Source organism: Pezoporus wallicus, unplaced genomic scaffold (genome assembly GCF_028554395.1).
Source record: "Pezoporus wallicus isolate ANWC-B61680 ecotype Strahan unplaced genomic scaffold, APGP_CSIRO_Pwel_v1 contig_818, whole genome shotgun sequence".
Classification (NCBI taxonomy): Eukaryota; Metazoa; Chordata; class Aves; order Psittaciformes; family Psittacidae; genus Pezoporus; species Pezoporus wallicus.
This window is the reverse complement of record NW_026636248.1, coordinates 724,746-749,484: the sequence shown is the minus strand read 5'-3', so window position 1 is coordinate 749,484 and position 24,739 is coordinate 724,746. Positions and strand designations below refer to the sequence as shown.

The following is a 24,739-nucleotide window of genomic DNA, read 5'->3' as shown; positions in this document are numbered from 1 at the left end:
CTTGCTTATGATTTTTTTTTAGTTGTTTTTGTTTGTTTTGATTTTTAGAAACATATATATGCACAGTGAAACCACCATTGGTGCATAACTAAACTGTTTTCCTGATTCCTCGGCCATTAAAATTGTATCATGTAAATGCCAGGCAATAGGTGAACCAGTCAGAAGGTCAGTATAAATGTTAGAGTCAATGACATACATGGAAGTTTTGCACAAGGCAGGACCTATGAGAACTGAGGACAAGATTCCAGTGCTTAGGACTGAATACAAGAAGCACAGGGTCAGCCACCTTTGAAGTTATACCCTTGAGCTACAGTCAAGCAATTAGGTTCCAGCTGTCCTAAATGGAAGTAATGGAAGATAGTTGTTGAATGGCACTATCTAATTCATAGACCTGAAATATCTGAGAAGTTAACTTCTTTCCTTAAGAAGAATGGTCTGTTTGGAAAGTTTGTACTTATTTAGTTTCTCATGATGGAAATTATTTCACTTAATTTGTTTAGAGCTGCACTGACATAGGGGTTCATTAGGACACCCATTTGCTTGCAATTCAATTTAAAATTAAATACACTTTGTTGTTGATTTTATTACTTTTAAACTACTGTATCTATTCCCTTTATTAGCTGCTAATACACAATTATGAAGGTAAACAGTTTTCATTACTGAACATCAAACATTTAAATAACCACATTCGATCTCTTTTCAGGTTGCACCATTTTTCTCCTTTCCCTCCTTTTGCTGGGTATTAGATTGAAAAGGATAATTTATTCAGTGAAGTTAAGCCTCTTCTGTGCTCACCAACATCTTCATCGGCTGTCATAGCAGACCATAGCTTCCTTTGCTGTATCCACAATGGTTATTTCCTCCATTCATTTCTTTACAGGTAATTTGACGCCTGTACTTATCTGAAGGTCACATATAGCTTAATCACAAAAACACTGCTCCAATTCATATTTCCTTCACTCTCTAAGGGTAATTCAGAAGCAGGGATGAATGGTCCTGGGAGAAGCCATTTCATTACCTTTTGAAGTGTGCTATCTGTAGCACTTAAAAATTACAGTCCAAGCCAGAAAAATGGAGGTATCCGAAACAGAGGTTTCTTTCAGAAGCACAGGCTTAATTTTTCTAGGCCTGAGGTTCTTTGTTTGGGAGGAGTTCCATTCATTAATATCTGTAAAGCACTAAAAGATCTTTGGAAGGAAAACACATTAGATAGAAGTACAAAGTAGCCCTTATCTGACATACCTTTGACAGAGTTCATGAATCCTGGCTCTCAACTTTTGTTTCTCCTGGTGAGAGACCTCCTTGTGGTGCTTTGAGACCAATATACCAAAAAGAAAAAAAAAAAAAAGTAAAAAAGAAAAAACATTAGTTTGTTTCCAAAGGTACAGAAAGAAAGAACATGGAAATAAAAGCCAGAAATGTGCAGTTTTCCAAAGCTCTTAGTCTTAGGTCTTCCACTTGAAGGTTTTTCAGAAGCAATTAGGAATTTTCAGCCACAGTTATTTATTCCATTATTTTCTCATGTTTACTCCATTATTTCCACTGGAAATCTTATTCTAAAAGCTTGGTCAGTAAAAACTGTATTTGTGCATGGTATTGCCCTACAGTCCTTATTTTTACCATACCTAATACAGTCATATACATGCAAACCTATGTATATGCACCAGCGTGTTTGTACACACACCCCCAAACGTAACACACAAAACACTTAAGGATGGATCACCAGAGAGCCCACAACTGTCTGCACTTTAAATCTTCTCCAAATCCTGATGCCTAATCCCACCACAACTGTTTTTAGATGATTGGTAAAAGGAACTGGCATTTTTGGAGGTTGCAAGGTGTGGGAAGCTAGCTCACATGAGCAGCCCTCTCCCCCTGCAGTTCTGCAGCTCTCAAGCATGAAGCTGAAGGGCCTGAAAGTTGTTTTACTCTTGCATAGCAAGCTGAAAAAGTCACTCCATTGAGAAGCCAGATCTTTTAGACTGCATTCTCTGTGCAAAACCTGGAAACGATAATTATTCTGAAGGCTGTAGACTCAGGAAAGCAAATTCTTTTCTCTGACCTGCACCATTAAGAGACCCCACTGAATAGTCAAGGGCATTTCTTGTACCAGTATCTTCTACTGGTGTCCCTGAAATGGACATAAAACGTGCATACAACACTACCCAGACACAAGAAGCTGCCCTACTGTATATGCTATACTGTCATATGAGTAGTGTAAATTTTTGTTCCACTTGCACTCTCATCAAGCCTCAAAGCCAAAAAAAAAAAAAAAAAAAAATGTGGTAAGGAAACAATGCAATAGTCAATGGAGAAAATTTCCCCATTGGAGGTTCCATATCTAGTTGTTGAAGTCTGTCCTTTCTTCTAAATCCTACTTTTTTTGGACAAATGTCTGGCTGTTTACAAGCAAGCTTAGGAATCACTGCTGAAGACTAAGGCAAAGCATCCTGCTTATTTCCAAAATGAAAATTGTCAGAGTACAAAAAAAGACTACAGAAACAAATTGCAAAACCCTCTGCAAACAACTTTTAGCATAACTTTCTTAAACCTGTAAAATTAAAGCAGATACAACATGGTCTCCTCAAAACACACTGATTTGTTAGTAGTCCCAGCAGAGAGCCTCAGATGGATGCAGTAAATCCTTCAAGCCCTAGTCAAGCATCACATATACACAACTATGAAGTTGACATGACCAACCTTCCAGCTGTCCACATGGCAGTTTTGTCATGGGCAACTCTGCCTTCACCACCTCTCCTCTATTAGTGGGAACCAAGTCCTCCTGCTCCTGAACAGCTTTTGGCTTACGTTCACCGGGAGTCCCTGGGGCAGGACCAGGACCCATTTCTCTCCCACCTCCACAAACGCTGTCACTAATTTTTCTTTCCCCAACCCAGTGAATCACCACAGACGATTTGCCAGGAAGGGCTGAGAGCTGGCTCCGGTCCTGGCTCTGCTCCAGCAGAGCTGGTAGACGTCTGGTTAGGGGAATCAGATCCACCCTTCCTGCCACTTTCCACAGCCCAGTGAGGACTGCTGCCACTGGGAAATATGCCAAGAGCAAGGGCAGGTTGTTCTCCAGCTGCCCCGCAGGGGTGCTCTCTGAGGCATAAGGGACCCCTTCCCAGTGGCAGCAAGGACTGCATTCACTCCTGCAAAGCACAGGCACGAGGCTGTCATGGCTGGGGCATTTGAAAGGGTGCCCAGCAGCAGAGCTCAAAGTCTCTGAGAAGGTTTAATGACAAAACTACTGATCAAAAAGACATCAGGTGTTTCCAGAGCTTGATGGCAGATGGGACAAGGTTTAAAAAGTTTTGGAATAGGCAGCTAAGGCTAAAGTTTAGAAAGTAGGAAGAGGGCTCCTGGATCCTGGTAATGCCTGGGATAGTGATTTTTGAGGGAGGCACTAGATTAAGAAACAAGATGAAATAGAAAACTCACTTAATGTAAAATATCAAGTAGCCATAACGTTACAACAGTCAGATGTTACCAGTGCAGGCTTACAGCTTACACTGAGCCAGAAGTAGAGAACTGGGATTATTTTTTTTTTAAATGATTATATTACCAGACTCCCATAGCTGCCCAATCCCCTTGTTTATCTTCCTAATCTTAATTAAATAATGAATATTCAACAGAAAATATGAATCAGGGTTCTCTGTATGAACTGCACTGTTTTCAATCTCTCTGCCTCTGAAGTGGCAATGGGAATATGATTTAAAACTATTTCTTCTGGATCCTCGTAAAATATTTGTCACAGTGTGTCATGAAAATTTTCAAAAAGCTCTATCATCTACCTAATAAATTTGTTAAGTTTATTCAAATCTTATTGAACAGGAAAAGTGCAATGAGTCATGGTTAATATTTCTTTACCTACACCAAGAAATAAAATATATCAAAAATTCAATGCTTAGGGTCCTATTCAGAAAACCTCTATGAGTCTGTAATACATCTTCTACATGATTAAAAAAAAAAAAAAAACACACCAGGAAACTTGCTTTAAAATGAATTATTCACCACCTTGAATAAATTTCCATCTTTCCTATTTGCAAAACCCCAAAGTCAGTTATGTAAATTTTAACCTACACTAATTACCTCGGGGGTGTGCAAGAAAAAGGAGAGCAGATGCAATAGAAAAAAATCCCAGACATTTCCATCACCAGGAAGCAATTTAACAGAGGAAAAATGTGTAAGTTTTCAAAAACAGAACAGCCCATATAATTATTTCTTTTAATGTGGAATAATCATTGCTGCAATATCCCTCGAATCAGAGGTTTACTAGAATAAACCCAAATGCTTCTTCTCAATGACATACCATCACACACATAGCTAAGCCCTTGTTTCTCATCATGACACCAACATTGTCTAGACTGTAAAAACAACCCATTGTTGACAACGGGCGTTCCCAACAAGAAAGCATGAAGCGTGGTTTAGCTTCAAATCGATATAGGGCATTCGTTCCCTTTCACGAAATAAAAAAAAATAAAATAAAAAAAAAAAAAAAAAAAAGAAAAAAAAGAGTTACTAAAGTCTGTGAACCACAAGATATCCTTCAAAGCCTGGGATGTACTGGAGAAAACAGGGTATTGTTTGAAGGCAGAAAGGCTCAATCACAGCACCACTTGGTCCTGCTACCAGGCCCTTCTTTAGCTGTGAGCCATCTCTTTCACACATTTTTCTCAGTTTCTTCATCGGCTGGCTCTATTTGAGGTCTAATTGCACAAATGGCCCATCTACTGATTTCAGAGAGCGTGATCAAGACCAGTATTTGAAAAAGGTCTTTCAGTCTGGGCCCAGCCTAAAGACACACAATGGTAAGTATTGTTTCTACTTCAGACGAAAACAAAAACCTGACTCAGTACTATTAATCAGTGCTGACTGGCTATTTTCACTGTGAAACTACTTCACAAATGGTAGGACTTGATTTCTATAGTAATTTTCAATTCAGGAAAGAAAATTAAACAAAACCCAGCCTAAACACTCCTTCCCGTTAGGAGAAAGCTCACAAAATCCAGCAAAGCTTTGAAGCAAAACCATTGCCATTTTGCAGAAAATGGAGCATTTAGGGACAATATTCCCCCTCACCTTTCTGGTGAGTCCTAGCACTGGTATTACAACCTTCTCGTGAGGTACTCAAGCCCATTGCTATTTGAAACAGTCAGTTGAGCCCCAGCCCTATGAAATCCTACTCCCATACAGTGAGGAGTGCTGCAGGGGTCCACTTCCACAAGCCCTCCTCACCAGGGTGGAGAGTAGCAGACCACCGGTGTGGTCTCCAGCAGCCTCCCACCACCCATAAGGATCCCACATGAAGAGGATCCCAGTGCTCCCCCATGCAGAGGATCCCAGTTCCCCCTATCATTCCACTCCGCATTGGTACATCACAGCACAGCTAGTGCTGTCTTTCCAGATGTAAAGGAATACCAGGATAAAAGCTTTTACCCAGTATTTCTATTTCTGCATCCCCAAACATTTTGCAGCAATGGAAATCCTGTCCACTCCAATTTTAGAGGTGGAAGAAGTGGAATGCCAGTGAGAGTGACTTGCCTGAGCCTCCCAAGCAAAGCGTCAGCAGGACTAGAAACAAAACCTATGTCTCTAGTCCCATTTGTGCCAACTAGTCCTCCTCCTTCATAGTTTGGCTGCTGTGTGGAGATCCACTCCCAGATTTTCAACATCTAGTGCACTGTGTATCATAAAACAAGTGAAAAACAAAGAACCATTTGAGATGGAAAAAAAAAAAAAATACAAAAAGTGTTAACATTCCTCTCAGGCAAAGTGAGATTTTGAGAGGCTTATCCTTTCCATGTTAACTACAGAGAGAACACAAGTAAGTGAGGTACTGAGAGGTAAGCGGCATAAGTACCCTTTGTTGAAAGCAAAGACTCTGCTAGCTAGATAAGGCCTGTTCTGGGAATTGCATTGCCTGTTGGAATTTGGGTGACCTTGTCTCAGAGATTGCCACAAACCAGGAGGTAAAGTTGTGTCAAAATCCTGGACATAGGTCAGTATAGTTCACAGCGCACTCTGCCAAAAATGTGCCACAAACTCTCAGACACGTTTCTAAAAGGGAAAAAGAAAAAACAACAAAGCAACCTTTCCTTCCAAATAGAAAATTAAACCAATTTACTGTTCATGAGCATAAAATTTAAAGCTTAGACAAGTGAGCCACTTGTAACAGCTAGGAAGAAAAAAAGAAAAAAAAAAAACACCTCATACTGTGTTACATCTCATACTCTGATACTGCAGAACACAAAGTGAGATTTACTTTAGTCATGATACAGCCTTATTACACTAGTACAGACACATTTAGTGACAATTATAGGCTGATCATATAGTAGTGAGTTGGACTGTGAACTGGCTGAAGGAGAGAAGCCAGAGAGTTGTAGTCTATGGGGCTGAGTCTAGTTGGAGGCCTGTAACTAGTGGAGTGCCTCAAGGGTCAGTACTGGGAACAGTATTATTTAATATATTCATCAATGATTTAGATGAGGGGATTGAGTGTACTATCAGCAAGTTTGCTGATGACACTAAGCTGGGAGGAGTGGCTGACACGCCAGAAGGCTGTGCTGCCATCCAGTGAGACCTGGACAGGCTGGAGAGTTGGGCAGGGAATAACTTGATGAAATATAACAAGGGAAAGTGTAGAGTCCTGCATCTGGGCAGGAACAACCCCAGGTTCCAGTATAGGTTGGGAAACGACCTGTTAGAGAGCAGTGTAGGGGAGAGGGACCTGGGGGTCCTAGTGGACGACAGGATGACCATGAGCCAACACTGTGCCCTTGTGGCTAAGAAGGCCAATGGCATCCTGGGGTGTATTAGAAGGGGGTGGTTAGTAGGTCGAGAGAGGTCCTCCTTCCCCTCTACTCTGCCCTGGTGAGACCCCATCTGGAATATTGTGTCCAGTTCTGGGCCCCTCAGTTCAAGAAGGACGGGGACTTGCTGGAAAGAGTCCAGCGCAGGGCAACGAAGATGATTAAGGGAGTGGAGCATCTCCCTGATGAGGAAAGACTGAGGGAGCTGGGTCTTTATAGTTTGGAGAAGAGGAGACTGAGGGGTGACCTTATTAGTGTATATAAATATATAAAGGGGGAGTGTCACGAGGATGGAGCCAGGCTCTACTCAGTGGCAAACAATGATAGGACAAGGGGTAATGGGTACAAACTGGAACACAAGAGGTTCCACTTAAACTTGAGAAGAAACTTCTTCTCAGTGAGGGTGACGGAACACTGGAACAGGCTGCCCAGGGAGGTTGTGGAGTCTCCTTCCCTGGAGACATTCAAAACCTGCCTGGACACATTCCTGTGTAACATTATCTAGGTGTTCCTGCTCCGGCAGGGGGATTGGACTAGATGATCTTTCAAGGTCCCTTCCAATCTCTAGCATACTGTGATACTGTGATACTGTGATCATTTTGATACATGTGGAAAGCACCACACAATCTCTAACAATGAAGACTGAGCTACCAGTCAACACAAGAAGACAGTATCTTGCTGCTGAGGTGGACACTTCTATAAGGCATATTTATTAAAGACACTAATTTTGAACAGTTATGGAAACTAGAGCTGGCTATAAAGTAGGTGTGATACTCCAAAAATCAGGGTGGCTTTGTTCAGGATCTTGTTCCAAGATGGTAGTACTAACAAATTAAAAGAACTTGAATCACTTTGCTTAAGATGGACTGAGGAAACTCTGGAGGGGTGTCTTTTGCAGAGATGCCCAGCTTCTGAAAAATAAAGATTTTGGCTTTCCAACCTCAAAACTGGACTTGCTTTCTCATTTCCTCTTGCTGTTCACAGAGGGATCACTTGTAGTTTCTTCAGAACCACCAGGTACTACTACTTCAGGTGCTTTGGATTTCATAGTTGAGAAGATGTAGCTTCAAGGTCATAAAGCCTTGATGTCCTCATCAAAATCTACAGAGTGTAGTAAGCATATGCAAGGCCATTTATCAGAGTGCCTGACAACCATATCCGAGCAGTGAAGATATACAACACTGAAATGGCATTTGCCATCGATAAACGGGCTAGTCTGTCAAAACTCTGCAAATTCAGATGTCTCCAGATTAGCCTGGATATCACCAGCTACTAAGAAGCTCTAAATAATTTTAGGCTAAATAATAAGATACAATGGAAAATGTTAACAAGATACAGTGGAAGATACTAACCACATTTTATTAGGGAACACATTCCCTCCAGTATAAACTCATGTAGCAGCAGCAATGCTAGTGGAAAATAAGTGAACTATGCCAACTTATGGATCTATAATTAATAGTTCACATTAAAAACAAAAAAGAAAAAGTGTTCATAAGCAAGGTGATGAACTTAAGGGCTTTATAATCTTTTCTACTTTCTGGATAACAACAGCAAATCATGGCATGAACAACTGAAGAAAAACTGAAAGAAAATACCAATCGGAAATACTGAGACTCTTTTTGTGGCTTTTCCCCATTTTTCCTCAATTTAAAAATGTTTATTATTTTCAGCACAGAATGTTTTTATTATTTCTATAGCCTCTTCAAAGTCCCTCATGAAACTTTACTCCTTTAATCCTCTTACTCTTCCCTAAAGCAGGTATCTAATTTTAGGTCTGTTATGCAGATAAGGAAAATTGAACCATAATCACTAATTTGCTTGTTAAAGCCCTGAAAACCTGATGTTTAAGTCAGAGGTTACAGTGTAGAGTATATATACACCCCATCTTTCTGAGTCCCCATTCTTTTTTCTGTCAATAAAGCACTAACTCACAAATTTGTCTCCATAATTGTAATATAAAAGCATAGGCTTTAACCTTATCCAATAACTTCCATTTGTGCCGGCTTTCACATTATCCTGTTTCAAGTGTGCAGACATGCACTTCAGCACTTTATAATTAAGAGACATTCACTTACAATTAGTATATGAAAATTACAGAGTGGGAAGCATGCTTTAAGTACAGTTTACTACATGATTGTCTTAAATACAATAGTGGAAATGACAAGTTGCCATGCCTAATGATTTTTCACTGTAGAGAACAGATCTCCTCTCGCAAGCCCATATCCTGCTCCATCTCTTTGCTGAAAGTTATAGGTGAAATTGTTTGTTGAAATTTAAGCCTTCCTTCTCTGATTTGAATGCTGACATGAACAATTATAACATATACTATGCTGACGCATCTTCAAGTGAATATATGCACTTCAATATATGTTCTCATTGTAACCACCCAGTCCTGAAAGCTGCATCTTGGATAAGGGTCTAACTAGGAGTGAAGTGAGAGAAACCAACTGTGCTGACAGATTGCCAGCCTGTTGAGCAACAGTGATAATTTTCCACCTTTGTACTAAGTAAATGCACATGTAATGCAGCTGGACTGTCTCTCCCAGTAGCTATACACCTCTCAACTTACAGATGACCTGGTTATGTTTCACACTAACAAACTGGCGTGAACAATTCCAAAGCCCTTGAAAACCTGCATTGCACATGGAAAGCCTAATATACCTCAGTTAGCCCTGCTCTGAGCAGGAAGTTGGACTAGACAGTTTCCAGAGGTCCAGTCCTTCCCACCTGACTTAATCTGTTCTGTGAAGGAGAGCTCAGAATTATCATCCAGCATAGGTTCTGCTCAACAAACTCATCTCTACTGAAAGTCTACAGAAGCAAAAACAGTTACAACATTTACAGCAATTCATTTATCTGTAGCTCATAAAACCTGTGCAGTCTATTAGTGATGCTAAGGAGTGTCCTGTTATAAAAGCTAAGCAACAGTATACTTTGCTACACCTGTGACTACAGTTTGGCTCCAAATATATCAAAAGTGTAAATAAAATTTAAAAAAAACCCACAAAAAACCACAAAAGATAAGTTATTCCGGAGAATACCTGAGCAACTAAAAATCGATCTCTTTTCATTGTATTTATTTATGCAGGTTCATGCCTCTACGCTTTAGTAATGCATACTTATAGCTTACAGTCCTCATCTGAGTTCTGCTTCTTTTAACAGGTGGTCAGTATTTGATGGAGTCACTTAAACTTCAACAGGACTTGGCAATCACTGATTCTCTTTGAAGAATCTTTCCAATTGCCTCTGTTTATTGAACCATAGAAATAGATTTCCTTACGAGAATTTATATTGGGATAATGAGCCAAAGAGCTGACCAGTCAGATTACCTTAAGCAGCAGCAAATGCAGTATCATCAGTTACAGTAGCTGTAGGATTCATAGTTCCAGCTCAACAGAATATCAAGAATTAGTTTAGTTGTTTAATTACCCATCTGGTCTTAAAGAGTAAAAGAACACAGTAAAAGCTAAGTTAACTCCTTCAAAGATTTTCATTACTTGCATCTAAATATTTACTTAACTAAAACTCCACACAACTCCTGAACAAAGCAAAACAGACCTACAATTTGAAAAAGCAGCTATAGCAATATTATGAGTATTGTGACAGCACAGTGACAGGCCCTTTACAAACACATAGAATATCTTTTCTACGGTTCTCCTCATGTTGACATACATTTACATGCTTCCCAGTCCAACCCTCTACTTCTTAAACAAACAAGAAAAAAAAATAAAATAATACAAATAAAATCCAAAGTGTATGTCTGAGTGTTCAGAGCAACAAGGGAGGAACCTTAGAAATTTGGAGGGTTCCCAGGCTTTTCACTGAGAAAGCAGGAGCAAATCTGACAGAATAAAGATATTTAGAAATCTGAAGTTGCCAGCCTATGGGGTAGACAAGTCCTCTAGCTATATATACTGACATCTTGGTCAGGCTTTGGGTCTGCTGGGTGGGTGCTGACACATCTGAGGGTCATGGACACTCACTAGGCAGGACATCAGAAGACTAAGGGCCAGAAGCCTGAAGCTTTGTCAAGTTTACCTTGTGTTATTTTCCCTCAAATACAGTTTCCAGTGAAGTGCTTTTTGCCAGTCCAAGAGCAGTCTACCTGGCAGGACTTTAATGAATTTGAGGAGCTTGGCCTAATCATAGATTTCAAAAAAAAAAATAATAATTAGGTGTTAAGCATTTCTGATGGTGTGAATTTCAGTCTTTCTCTGTAAAATGGAGATACCTGTAATTCCTACTTTATTCACATAAATTAAATGGAAACCATTATACTAAAAAACTGTAAAGATGCTTTGACACTCAGATAATGAGTGTAGTGTGTAAGTAGCTTACTTAAAATGAAGTCGCCCACTTTTAAGACATGGTGTAAATGAAACATGACCAGCTTTGTATTCTTGACCTGCAATTCTCAGTAAAACAAAAAAATGACTCATTTGCACATGACAGTCTTTTTGAAATCTTGGCTAATGTCAAAAAGTAGCAGCCAGGTTTTGGATGAGGAAAAAATTACCTTGAATTCTGCATAGCTCTTAGGTGTGCATATTTACACAAGAATTATAATTCATGAAGAATGATCACAAAGGATTGTACGATGCTTAGTAGGCCACAACTTTCATGAGGGGTTGTCTGCAGGTACCGTCAGGGTATAAATAACAGTATTATCCAACAGATTAGAACATGTAGGCAAATGTGCATTGTTTTATGAGACTGAGATCTAATTCCACTGATTAAATTCCTGATTGGAGGGTAGATTTGTCATTGTCTTACATAGTACCAAATTTTATCTACGTGTCACCAAAAGAAAACTGATCACTCCAAAATCATATATATTGATCTCACTGTGACTTGGCAAAGAGTCAGTGTGCTGATATTCACCCTGTAAGAATATTAGGTATACTGCCGAGAGGCATTAACCTTTGTTTAACCAAAAGGTAAATCTCTTGATAAAAGGCAACATTTTATTACGAGCCACCTGCAACAAATAGCTCATTTCTTACTACTATAACTCAACTGCTGGTACTGAAGAGCAAAACTTGCACTTTACTTCCAGAGGCTCTTGAGTAATTCTCATTGAGGTCATGGATCAAAACTGATTATATAGTTGTAATGATCATGTCCTGCAAGGTGTTACGTCCAGCACAGAGGACTAAACGTAACAGCTGAATCCTGTAAAGGAGACTGTGAACAAATTACCTTCAGTTAAGAATACCAGCCAAGTTGCAGAAAGAGGATGGCTAAGCAGGAAAGATGCTCCTGAAAGCATTGATTCATCCATCCAAAATTAAAGTCCCATTAATAATTTTTTTTTCTGAGAGAACCTACATAAAGCTGAAAGTCACTTTTATCACCTCAGTTCAGAAACAGCTGGAAACCACAGACCTAGTATTTTTCAATGGCGTTTGAATTAATGATGGAGAGATTATGTTGTCAAAGGTCCATCAAGTGCAATCTCATCCCCAGTCACCAGTGTTTGCTTCATCCTCAGCAGCCTCTCATGTTTTGAGAGCATTTTGCCTCTAATCAAACACTTTAAGCTAGCATTGCTTCAGGTCTTTCATTGCATATTTCTCTGCTCTGTAAGATCAAGTTCTGCCCATAAGTATGTCTCTGTGTCATGACAGATGGTTTTCTGTGGCGTTCTCCATACCCAGCCTTGTATTTACCTGCCCAGCTTCTACCACAACACTTATGATTTTCTCTCAATAGAGTTTATTTTAATTTATTAAAAGCAAATGTCATTGAGGCTTTTGAAATCTGTAGGCCTAGGCCACAGGAAACAGTACTGCTTTCCAAATTTAATATCCTTTAATGTGTGTGTTGACAGAACATTGACATCTGTTTAATGCTCTCTGTACAAGAATCTATCAGGTCTCCCCTTCTGTATCTTGCCAATCTCAACTATTATCAGCTTTTGCATTTACAAAACAAATCATGAAGTAAGTAACAATGCAGCTTAAAGTTCCAGAGCCAGAATCTTGCATAAATTTTTTTTTTTTTAAAATAATTATTTTGGAAAGTGCATCTGCTCTTTCAAAAACTTTTAATCGCACTGATCTCATGCACCGAGCTGCTATTTAAACAAACGCCACCCATTTACTGTAAAGCTGCAAAGTAGAGAAGAAAAGCAATGAACTAAAGGGATAGATAATTAATACATAGATGGCCTCTTTGTGCCAACACTGTCAGCAAAGCTGTAGTGCAAATCAGATGTCTCATTGGAGAAAATTTTGGCAGCCTGAAAAGAAACAGCAGCAACACAAGGGTGTAAGGGTGTTTCTGAACCTCGCTTATAAAACCAGCCTCATGTACTGTAAACTGTCACTTATTTTTAATCCTTGGGATCCCATGTTTTATTTTCAATTTATCAAAGCAAAGGAATGTGAGAGAGGTATCTATTAGACTTCTTCACTCAGCCCCAGGGTTAATTATTCAGTTTGGTAGACATTTAAAAATATTATGTTACCTCTAACAGCAAAATTGATAGAAGCTTGTTTCAGGCTCACTTTATGTCATTATGGCAGACTAAATTAACTAATCATAAATTACACTTGGCTAAAGTACATGTGCTACTTTCTAAACCTGCAGAAGGAAGAGAGAGGTTTTTTTAGTTTTTTTTCTGGTAAGAAGTAAATGCCACCTGGCAAATTTAAGACTATTTCAAACCAATAGACATACATTCAAGTTACAAAAGCTGGAGGCATCCCAAAGATAGCAGTGACAGATTCTGAAGACCATGGCAGCAGTCTTAGCACTGAACCTGTAGCTGCTGTGGAAAGGCATTGACACTGCAATGCTGCAAGGGTATGTCTGCAGATCAAAGAGTAAATACGGCACATTAAAGAATAAAGAAAGTCAAAGAAGAATAAGCATGCTTACATTATTGTTAGATAGTTTTGAATACCAATATGACACAAGAGGTTCATGTTAGCAGCCTCTACTTCCAATGTCACCTTTGATTTTCTGTTCAAAGGAGCTGAATACACCATTTCTGTGTGCTTCCAAGGAAAGGACAGACACATACATCACTGATCCAGAAGACAATATAGTTTTTACAGTGACCCTCTCGTTACCCTCCTCACTGCAGGATGCAGATACCATGCCATCATTCAATCATGCTGATACCATGTCAGCATGATTGAATTCCTAAACAGGGCATCGACAACTGAAGTTAGAGATGTGAGGGAGGAATGGACAGAAAGCACAGGCAATTAAGGCCTCTTCTGTGCAGTATAAAGTATTGAGTCCATAACTATAAGCCATTCGTAGACCAGCTCAATCACATTAACTGAGGACTTTTTTTCTCAGAAAGAAAATAAGGAAGTAGCATTATATTGTATCGCATGTGGATTCACACCTACAGTTGTCAGATAAAAAGCTGAACATTGTTTTGTGATGACCAGATAGTTTGCTTCTGTATAGGAAACAAACTTTGCTGAGCACCTCCAAAAAGAGTCCAAGTAAGATGAACAGCCTCCCAGAGGCCATGTTTAGAGGAAGGGTAAACAAAGGATTGACAAGTCTACTGTGTTTCTTCAGGTGTCATAGCCTCATGAAGATTTGGGGCTGTCTGAATAGCCCAAACTTAAAAGTGCATATTATAAACTCTTCTGGAAAGGTGCAGCTCTTCCTCTTCACCTGTTCCCAGTTTCCTACTCCACTAGTCCCCTGAGGCAGATGACACTCTTTGTACTATTCAAGCCCTTTTCCCTCATGTTTCCTTCCCATTTCATGTTCTCTAAGAAATACCCCCCAAACCAACTTCTGCGCATGTTGCATACAGCTGCAAAAAAGTCAGAAAGAATGACATACAAGCACACAAGGATTTAGAGGAAAGCAGCAAGGAAGCGAACTGTGTCCCTCACCAATATGCAGATGGCAACGATGAGGTTTAGTCCTACAGTGAAAAAATTCTAAAAACTCCCTTTGAAAATAAAAGAAAGCTTAGATCACCATCCAGTCACTGGATAACCTATTTTAAGCCCATCAGAGTCAGTTCGCTGTTCTCATGTTGCTAATTAAAAATGATAGATTCATCAATTAATCTCTCTTTCTGTCCCCTACTCATGGTATGAGATTTTTCAAAGGGACAAATGGTAGTTAGGTGCCCACAAGTATCATTTCAGCCCTGAAAACTTGTGCGTTTGTCAATATAAACCTCGCCTTGTCCCTTTACACTATGAAATGACAAAAGGAAAACCCAAAGAAACTTTGTAACCACAAAAAACACAACAGATTTATAATTTGGTAATAATCTTATCCTCTGTACAATGAATATGCTACATAAATCCTTGCTGGGCTCCAATCTGAACTTTCTCACTGATAGATGAATAAGCTTCTGTTAAATTTGTCACAGAGAGATGTCCTAAGTTTAGGCACTTGATTGAAACTCAATTGCAATACTTACTATGGAGCAGTCAGAGATACTCCACTATTTAAGCAATGAAGGCAATCTATTTTTATGCACATTGAAATGGAGACAAAGATAAAGGCCCTGTTGTTCACTTAGCAAAGTGCCAGTCACATATCGCAAGCCAGGGACATGGTTTATCTTTTCCCCTTTCAGCATGTGTATTGCCAGGCAGCGAAATAGAATTGGAGTGTACAAGGTTAACAAGCCAGCATCATGTTATGAAGCAAGCGATAAAATTGTCTTACAGTTCTTAACTCTGACCTGTTCCAGCGAAAAGCTGCCAAGCAGAATTATGTCATCCTGAACATCTCTCTCAAACTGTTCGATATATGAAGGAATCTCTTCATCTTCAAGCTCCCTGTGAAGGTCATGTGCTTTACTGGAGCTGACAGGCATCACGGAGTCTGGAAAATCCTCACTGGCAACACTTTCTGTTTGAAACAAAAGTGGCAGATTATCTCTTAGCAAACAGGAGTTCATTCACTGGCTAGTACCTTCTCAGTTAACATGTTTGGCCCATCAACATTTTAAAACAACCATTCATGCCATACAATGAACAGTAATAAATAACAGTAGTAGAACAACTGGCGGGTTTCAAGTGCCATTACCAGAAAAACTGTCATCAAGGGGAACACCTACATGCAGGTATAAATTTAGCAAATGCAGCTTGTTCTCTAAATAGTTTTTAAAAGGGTGCTCTGCATTTCCATGGTCACATTGCTCCCCTGTAAGTCTTAGAGGAATTGGGATTTAGAACAACTTTTGACTTTCGGTCCTGAGGAAGAGGAGGAATAACTGCAATTGAAAGAGAGTTTTAGGTGGAGCTACAGTGAACATTTCATTTTCCTTCAACTCGCCCTAGAGGCTCAGATTCCTCCTCTAGGTGTGTGCACTCAGTTCCTGCCTAATTAGGTCCAGTTCTGCTCTCACCCACATCATTCCCCTGATTTCATTGCAGTGACTTATGCAGAACCAAAGGGTACGTCCTTTCATAAACAAAAAGAAATCCCATTCATAAAGTTAATCTTAAAGAGAAGCTGTATCCTTTTTTCAGTTTAAATCATCATGCTACATTAAAGAAAAAAAATATTGATTTTCTCATTGATATCTGTTACAAAACTACTACTAGTTTGGGTCATAGATAATGGACATCTACTTTTTGCTCATTTCTCCACATCAGGGTCACTAAGAAATGACAGATATCAGGTTGTCCACATCTGACTTTTGTCGTGGAATGGGGACTGGTTGTCCACATTCCTTGCCTTATATTTCTGTGCTAGTTTTTATAGTTCTCTGTGCCTTTTTCTGAAAGAAACTGCCATATCAAGTTATTTGCTTTTCTCTTTGTCCATCCTAAAACATGAAAGCAGTTAAAAGATTTTTTTTTCCTCACTCCCCTTTGAAGTCTCTCGTTCTCTAATGAAGACCAGAAAAGGAAAGATAAAACTAAGGCTATTAACATTTTCAGTTTTGCTCACTACTCATTGTTTAATGACTTTAATTGCTGAGCCTCCTGAGTACTTAAATCACCTCAGTGCCACCAACACACAGGAAGTAGGGTGTTTCTTTTATTTAATTACAACAGGATACAATTTGAAATCATGTTGGGGGAAGTGTACAGTAGATATAAACAACCCAAACCATTACCTGAGGGTACACAATCTCTTCATGTAGCATTTTACAAGCCTAATGAAAAGTGATTTGACCTACAACTATTAACTGCAAAAACAAAACAATATTTACATTTAAATTTACTGTAAGATTAAGGGTTTGGCTAGCAGAGAGAAAATCCAGGAAGTGCTGGAAAATGAAACATTGCCAATAGCAGAAGATGCAGCACCACTTGATCTCACTCAGTGCTGTGTTGCACACAACAGGCCATATGCTCAGCTGGTATGAATCAGCTGCTTACTGATTTCACAGGAGCAGTGCAAGTTCACATCTTAGGAAGACTGCACATTCCTATCTTGGGTGTAGAGAGATAGTCATTATATATCAAAAAAAGTTAAAACATGTGGTTCACAAAGGTGACCATGCAGTGATTCAACAGAATACCCTTTTTGTGTTTATTATTTCTGTGAGGAATCAGATCAAGTGAACTCAGTTTTGGTGGAAGACACTGGGATGATTAGCACATGCTTTGTGGAAAAAGAGCAAAAGAAGAGAAAGAACATTTTCAAAGAAAAACTTTTCAAGGGAAATAACTGCTAAAAACACAGAGAAATTATGATTCAAATTTTATAAATATTTGACAAAAAGATACATACGTTCATTTAAGCACAATTGGAAAATTGTTCATTTTTGAATGAGCTAAAGACAGGGAGGGTAGAATCATAGAATCATAGAACAGTTAGGGTTGGAAAGGACCTTAAGATCATCTAGTTACAACCCCTCTGCCATGGTTAGGGACACCTCACATTAAACCATGTCACCCAAGGCTCTGTCCAACCTGTCCTTGAGCACTGCCAGGGATGGAGCATTCACAACTTCCCTGGGGAACCCATTCCAGTGCCTCACCACCCTTACAGTAAAGAACTTCTTCCTTATATCCAATCTAAACTTCCCCTGTTTAAGTTTTAACCCATTACCCCTTGTCCTATCACTACAGTCTCTAATGAAGAGTCCCTCCCCAGCATCCTTATAGCCCCTCTTGAGATACTGGAAGGCTAGAGGAATGGTAAAGGGCTGTTCAGCTGGGTTATTCCTTCTACGCTGGCTTTGCAAAGAAACCTCTGAAACTCCGTCACAGCCAGGGTGCTCCTTGTCTGAACTGACGCACAGGTTAGAGGCTTGAGCTGCCACCCTGGAGCAGTACTTGACCAAAACACAGCCTCCACCTCCTTGCTGTACAAAAGTAGCCATTGTGTTAAAAATATTACTACTCTGTACACATGGGACAAATGGCTGAAAATTTAAGAGGAAATTCATTGGTAGATTGATAACCTAATAAAAAAATGGCAGCATTAAGTTGTTAGCATCTGCGTCAAACTTTTCATTGTCTCGGCTGTACTTAATACTGCGAGTCATACTTTCTGCGTAGTTTAAATCACTTCTTAGCACAAGCTGTATTTGAGGATGCTGTGCTGTAATGAAAAGAATCTCTTCAGTATTAATTTGGCTGCTTGTATCTTCATTTACTCCTGCATTTGTCCATCAGACAGTAATGGTTTAATATGCTGAAATGAGAATTTAAAGGGTAGGTTCACCAGCAGACTAGACCTCAGCATGGGTTTGAATGTATAAAGCAGCTATAAACTCCACATGGAAAATGCACTTTGGCTGCTTTGTTCTAGAAGACTCTGTATAAATTGTAGTCAAAAAAACTACATCACCAAAGGCTCAGTTTCAGACAACTAAAATGTTGCAAACCATAGCACTTCAATTTTTCAGTTGTTACCAGGAAGTAATATAATAGAAAGTATTTTTAATGGTGTTCACCTAGCATCACTTTAGATGCACATGGATCACAATCTTATATGGTTTGAGAGATGTTTGGTCTACATCTTCTCTAAAGAAACACTGTTGCCTTTTAAGTTGCTGTATAATATGAACTAACACATAACACAAGAGTGACCAACAGGTTACTCAGCAGCAAAATGCTTTAAATATGCAATTATATAAATTCTGAGCCATGTTCTTTTCTTTCCTTTGGGGATGATCTATTAATTAGAACTGTATGACTACGTGATTTTTCAGCTCAGTGGTCAAATGAAGAAAAGAAGCAGTTCCATAAGAGTGGAACCAAATGAATCCTAGTTTTCTATGGATTTTCTGATGTCTAATAAGGGTCAAACTCCCATATTAGCTTTCCCTCAGTGGAGACATTAATAATGCCTGTCTGCTCTGTTCAGCTGCCCACTTTCATAGAACTGGTAGGGATGTCAGACCTGTGAGACTTGTTCTCTGTTAAAAAAAAAAAAAAAACAACAACAAGGGCATTGGAAGTGAACAACAGGTTAAAAAATTGGGAGGGAGAAACACAGGTAGAAATAAATACAGCGTGATATACACACACAGAGGCAGAGACTGCACAAGCCTCATTTTCTCAGGAAAAAAAAAATTGCTTTTTCCTGGGTTTTATTCACCCAAGCCAAGCCAAGTGAAAAATTCAGGTAGGACAGGGCGTAATATTAACCCATAGGACCAGCTCTGATACCCATTGTGGTATTTTTAAGAAATAAAAGCACTGAGGCCCAAGACACAAGACAGCAGCAGTCTGTGGTGTCTCCATCACTCGCTGCCTTCATACCTACATGGGGGGCTCTGACATGCACCTGGAATGCAAGACATACATGTTAATGCATTTGCTTGCCCTTGAATTGAATCAGTGAGCTGGCAGCTCAGCAACCTTGGCAGCCTCAATGCAAGATCACCATCCACAGAGTGATGTATGTTCCATGGCTTTGGATGCCTCTCACCCACATAGCTTAACAGTAATAAAAGCATTCTGCCTTTCATGGGGGTTTGATAAAACCAGTTGGAGAAAAAGACATTTTTAGTTCAAACATACCTGGTGTGCTCATATTATAAACATTTGCGGAGATCCGTGAAACCAGATTTCTCTCTAAATATGTTATTTTCTATTATCCTCTGTAAAGCATCTGTTTGTTCATCTTAACAATGTTCATTAATGTTATTTGCAATGTAAGATGAGGTTTTAGGGCACCTAACTGAAGGAAAGTAAGTACTGATATATGGGGAAGGCTTTCCCTTTATTCCCTGGTTCCCTTGCTTACAAGTAGACAAGTACTCATGGTACAACTTGGCTCACTTGCTTTTAGCTTGTCCAAGTCTAAGTGAGCTATCCAAGAGCCTTCTATATGCAAAGGAAAGAGAAGAACTGCTTCCAGGGCACAATTTGTCTAATCAGCTAAGAGGTGTCTGCATGAGGTGGACTGAACCACTACCCAGAGGTGCTTCTCTCTCCCACCACTTTGGGAGAGCCACAGAAGCTGTCTTTCAGAAAGCTAATGGAAAAGGTATTGGACCCCACCCTGGGGCAGCCTGTAAAATGACATCACGACATTTTCCTTCATCATACAGGGTTATTAAGGAATATGAAATGCTAAAAATATTGGTAAACAGGGACTACATAAGTAGCTCAAATAGACACCCCATGTCAATCTTTCCTATAAAAGTAAGGTTGGCTTCACAGCCGAACAAGGTTTTATTTTAACTATGTTGTTGCAGGATAAAAGCAGCATTGCTATAATCTCTCTCAGCAACATAGAGCTTTAACGTAACATACAAAAATAGAGAGCTTGCTAATAATTATTTAAAGAATTTTGCTTAAGGTATCTGCATGAATTTAGCAGGGAATTTGGTGATAGTTGTACTTTTTTTATTCCTCGCATCTAAAAGGAGGCAAAACAGGTTTCAAAGACAGTACTACTGTGTCCAGTGCCAGTTCAAGGGATTTTGCAATCCTATGCAAATGAAAATGTTTGCCTCTTCTAGAATAAAGTTGCTCACAAACTATATAGTTATAAAACATGTTGCAGCTTCTGGAGCTCCAGTGCTGTAGGCAACTGTCCACTCTGTTTCTCTGACAGTATTTTTATATATTTCTCTGAATATAACTGAAATATAACAGGAAACCTCATACAGGTTAAAAAAAAAAAAAAGCAACCCAGAGAATATATTTGCACCAAAGACCTACTGAAAAAGGAGGGGTGGGGGTGCAAACATATAAGGGCATCACTGAACCAGGGCTTGTTCATATGTTACTTCTCCTAGGATGAACCAGATGAGAGCAGCAGACATGCAGCTTTTCTAAAGGCTGTGGTGGAGACAGTCTCGTGAATCAGCTGGGTGCTAAATAATGCCTGTAAAAATAAGTGAATCCAAAGTAAGGCTGTCGGCTTGAGGTAAAGAAATCTCTTCTCTCAGACTTTGTTGTTTTTAATGCAGATGCAACATCAGTTAGTATTTTATAACAAAGCCACAGAAAACATTTTCTTACCTATTAATGTAAATCCTCAAGTAGATAAACAGTACGTGATGTGACCCGTGTATCTGACAAATGATCCAATCATTTATGAACTTAAATAATAATTTAGATTTCTAGCTTTGAGCATATTAGCAATGATATTTCCAGTCTTCTTTCATAAGAGTGGAATTCAACATGTAATTAAGTAACCTAGAGAAAGCACTCACTTCAGTGATACTTAAAACCACATAAACATGACTCAAAACAAAAACATTTGGGCAAAAAAGATCTTACAGGCTCGCATTAAAATCAATGTCCTTTTTGGTTCTGAGTTCAATGGGATAGATTACCCACTCTCCTCCCCACATGCAGACTCAAGAGTTTTAGTTTTCTTTATGCAAATATTTGTTATTTACCTTGTAAGTCCAGCATTATGTTTTCTTCATCTAGAAGCTTCATCAATTTACCATAGAGGATTTGCTCATCAAATTTCACAGGATCTTAAAATAAAAACCAAAAGAACAGAAAATTATCTATTGTTTCTTCCAGTAGTATTTCAAGAAACGCTGTTTTAACTTTTATTTTTTATTATAAAAGCACAAAACCTAGTAAACCATTTGACGCTTTAAAATAGTTTTCACAGTGATAGCTTCATCAGAGGTGACTGTCATTTTCTTCTGAGTCCTGAAAGACAGTTTAAAATATAAAAAAAGAAACTTATATATTTTTAAATTGTGAGGAATAACTTGATCTGAACTGAAATTGGTTTACTAACCTGCTAATAGACTAGTTGAAATTATCATTTATATTCAAATTACCAGATGAATTCCATTTGACTCTTAATAAAAGTCAAAGTACCTAATTTCTTCTATAATGTGATTCTGGATCTGCATTAGAAATTTTACCTTGCTGTCCATAATACTAACACACTCTCTAGTATGAGTAGTCATTACAGCATGCTACGAATTTTAAATTCCTGGCTGGTCAGTCATTCAAATTCCCAGCAACATTTACAGATTTTAAAAAGGAACAAGGGACACATAGACACATACCTTCTTCCATGGCACCTAGAAAATCACTTCAAGTGTATATATTCAAGGGAGAAATGATCAGTTGAGACTGTCCAGATCTCCCAGACCCTGGCTTCTCTAAGTTGTCAGTGGAGACAGGCAAGTAGGACAGAGAAACGCATACATGGTAGGTGAATTGAAATACAGCTACAAGCAACCCTGTGTGGCTCATTTTAAGTGCCTGATACAGTATCAAAGAATAAGTTTTCTTTACCCTGAAATTTCAAAGCTGAGTGCTCCAGTTATACTTAACATTCAGAGAGGGAGGTTTTTGCAAATCTCTTCTGCAAGTACAGAATCTTTTACGTTTCTTTGAGCGTGTAGCATGGAAATGTTCCCTTGATGAGGGGGAAGCAAATTCATAGTGAGGTGGTGTTTGTTCTCAGGGCATTATCAACTCAAGTTTCCAGAATAAATTTAATTTATCAAATACAGAAAAGATAATTGCCAATATCTTCATTCCCACAGAATAACCCATTATAGAATCCCATATGATGAACACATTAAAAGTATATTTAACTTTGTATAATGGAGTTAGTGGCTGAAGATTTGCTTTTCACCACCTATTCTATTTGGGCATTGAGCCTGACTTGCCTAAGTCATAAGAAGAGGGTAACTTCAAAGTGTGCCCTGATTTCTCCATCTTGTTCTGATTTTGTCGTGTTAATGACAAGCTGCTAGCTGGAAAGAAGAAGTAAACAAATACAGTTTCCAATCAGGAGATAAACATGTAGGACCAGACTTCAGTCCTGACTACGCTTTTAACTCTGCCCACTACATACAAATGTAGTTCCATTTATTTAACACTTCTGCAAAGAAATGGAAACCAAATTATGAGCCTGGTTTGTGAGTATCACTAAATCAGACTGGCTGGGGTGGGAAGGGACCTCTGGAAGTCATATGGTCCAACCCCCACAGTCAAAAAGAGCTAGCTACAGCCAAGTTGCCCAGGACCATGTCCAGACAGCTTTTGCATATCTCCAAGGTCAAAGCCTTGCTTTTGGCAGACAAATTTAGATCGTTTTGGAAAATATAACATTACAACTGCTCTGCAGATTTAAACACAACCAAACTGAGGCCAGCACCATTGCTAATAAACCTTTAATAAACAAGTGTTACCCCAACCTTTGGGTGACAACTTTGCTGGGGAGAAAAAGGAGAAACACCAAAGGACAGCTTTTCACATCTGGATCTCATGTCTAGTCTTTAGGCAAGTGCTTAAAAACACCTCTTCAACCCCACTCCCAGAAATGGATAGAGTTACAGACTTTCTCAGAGCCTTCAGGTGTTCTAAATAAAAAAAAATTAAAATAATAAAAAAATAAGGTTAACTATGTATCGCACCCCTTCAACACAGACAAAAGAACATCTTCTCCCACAGAAAATTGTACTTCCCTATATCCCTTATGTCACCACTCTACCTGTACATGTTTTTAAGCACACGTGTAGTTACAGAAATCTAATCTGGTTTTCATTCGCTGCTTATGAAGCAGATCATGACTCAATGAAGTCTATTCATAAGATGAAGCAAGGCAGTACCAACAGAAAAAAAAAAAGTCTTTCATTTAAACACTGAGCCAGAAGTTGGCTTCATTGCTGTCCTGTGTAGAAAATGGGGAAATATAGGGGTCAGGAGTTAGTTGTAATTCACTCTTGATAAACCCTGATTTTTTTCTCCAGAACACAAAAATTAAAGTTAGTGACATGCATCAGACCCTATTTTTCTCAGTCACACGTTTCTACCTCAAAAATTTAAACCTCCGTACCTACTCAAAGTTTCTCATGATTTCCAGAGACTCTTTCACTAGACAAGTTTCTTTAGATTTGACTTAACAACTGTGTGTCTCAAGAATTGCTGCAGTATACATAGCACAAGGTTTAAAAATGTGAAGCGCTATGAAAGCAACAGAGGAAATCTGGGTCTTGCGTGCTATCACCTTGTTAGTGCTTAACAAAAGAAGCTGGGCCAAAGCACTCAGTGCATAGCTAAGCACTTCATTACAGCGATGATGTTCTTACTTAAGTCCATGCAAATTCAGGCAGGCCCGTTCCCACCCGCTTTTTTATCTGAAAGCCATGACAGCGAAAGAATTTCCTCCGCTAGACAATACCTCTTGGTTAATCTTTCTCATACCTATGGATAACTTCTTCCAGCTCAGCAAAGTCACACCCTCCACTCCTCACTATCGCTCACAGACAGCAAAGCTAAACATCTCTGCTAAACCGGCAAAAAGAAATCCAAAAAAGCCTCCTCATGTGCTGGGAACTGTTACAGACTCTGGGGTTTCCTTCTGTTAGGCAAACGCACTTTCAGCCGAGTACAAAAATTGTTCTTTAAGGAGGACTTTGGGAGCTGGGTTGCAAAAAAGCTACAGCTTAGTACTCAGCTCTGGCCTAAGTTCGTTAATTAAAGAGAACATGGCGCAGACAATGTTCTCTGAGCGAGCTTCATTTTGCTATGGTAATGAAGTGAACACAGCACAGCCCCACTTTTACCCGTCCATTAACTCAC

At 39.1% G+C, this 24,739-nt stretch overlaps 1 protein-coding gene across 1 annotated transcript in view; it reads right to left on the bottom strand.

Annotated features, from left to right (window-relative positions):
* LOC130593815 (uncharacterized) overlaps window positions 1–24,739 on the bottom strand; it is an 80,439-nt gene that overhangs the window by 19,195 nt on the left and 36,505 nt on the right. Inside the window, exons 6-9 of the mRNA XM_057399237.1 lie at window positions 21,574–21,657; window positions 15,474–15,659; window positions 2,701–3,042; window positions 2,063–2,131 (exon numbers count right to left, since the gene is read on the bottom strand). Of these exons, the coding sequence (XP_057255220.1) occupies window positions 2,063–2,131; window positions 2,701–3,042; window positions 15,474–15,659; window positions 21,574–21,657 (681 nt within the window). The remainder of the gene's footprint in view (window positions 1–2,062; window positions 2,132–2,700; window positions 3,043–15,473; window positions 15,660–21,573; window positions 21,658–24,739) is intronic.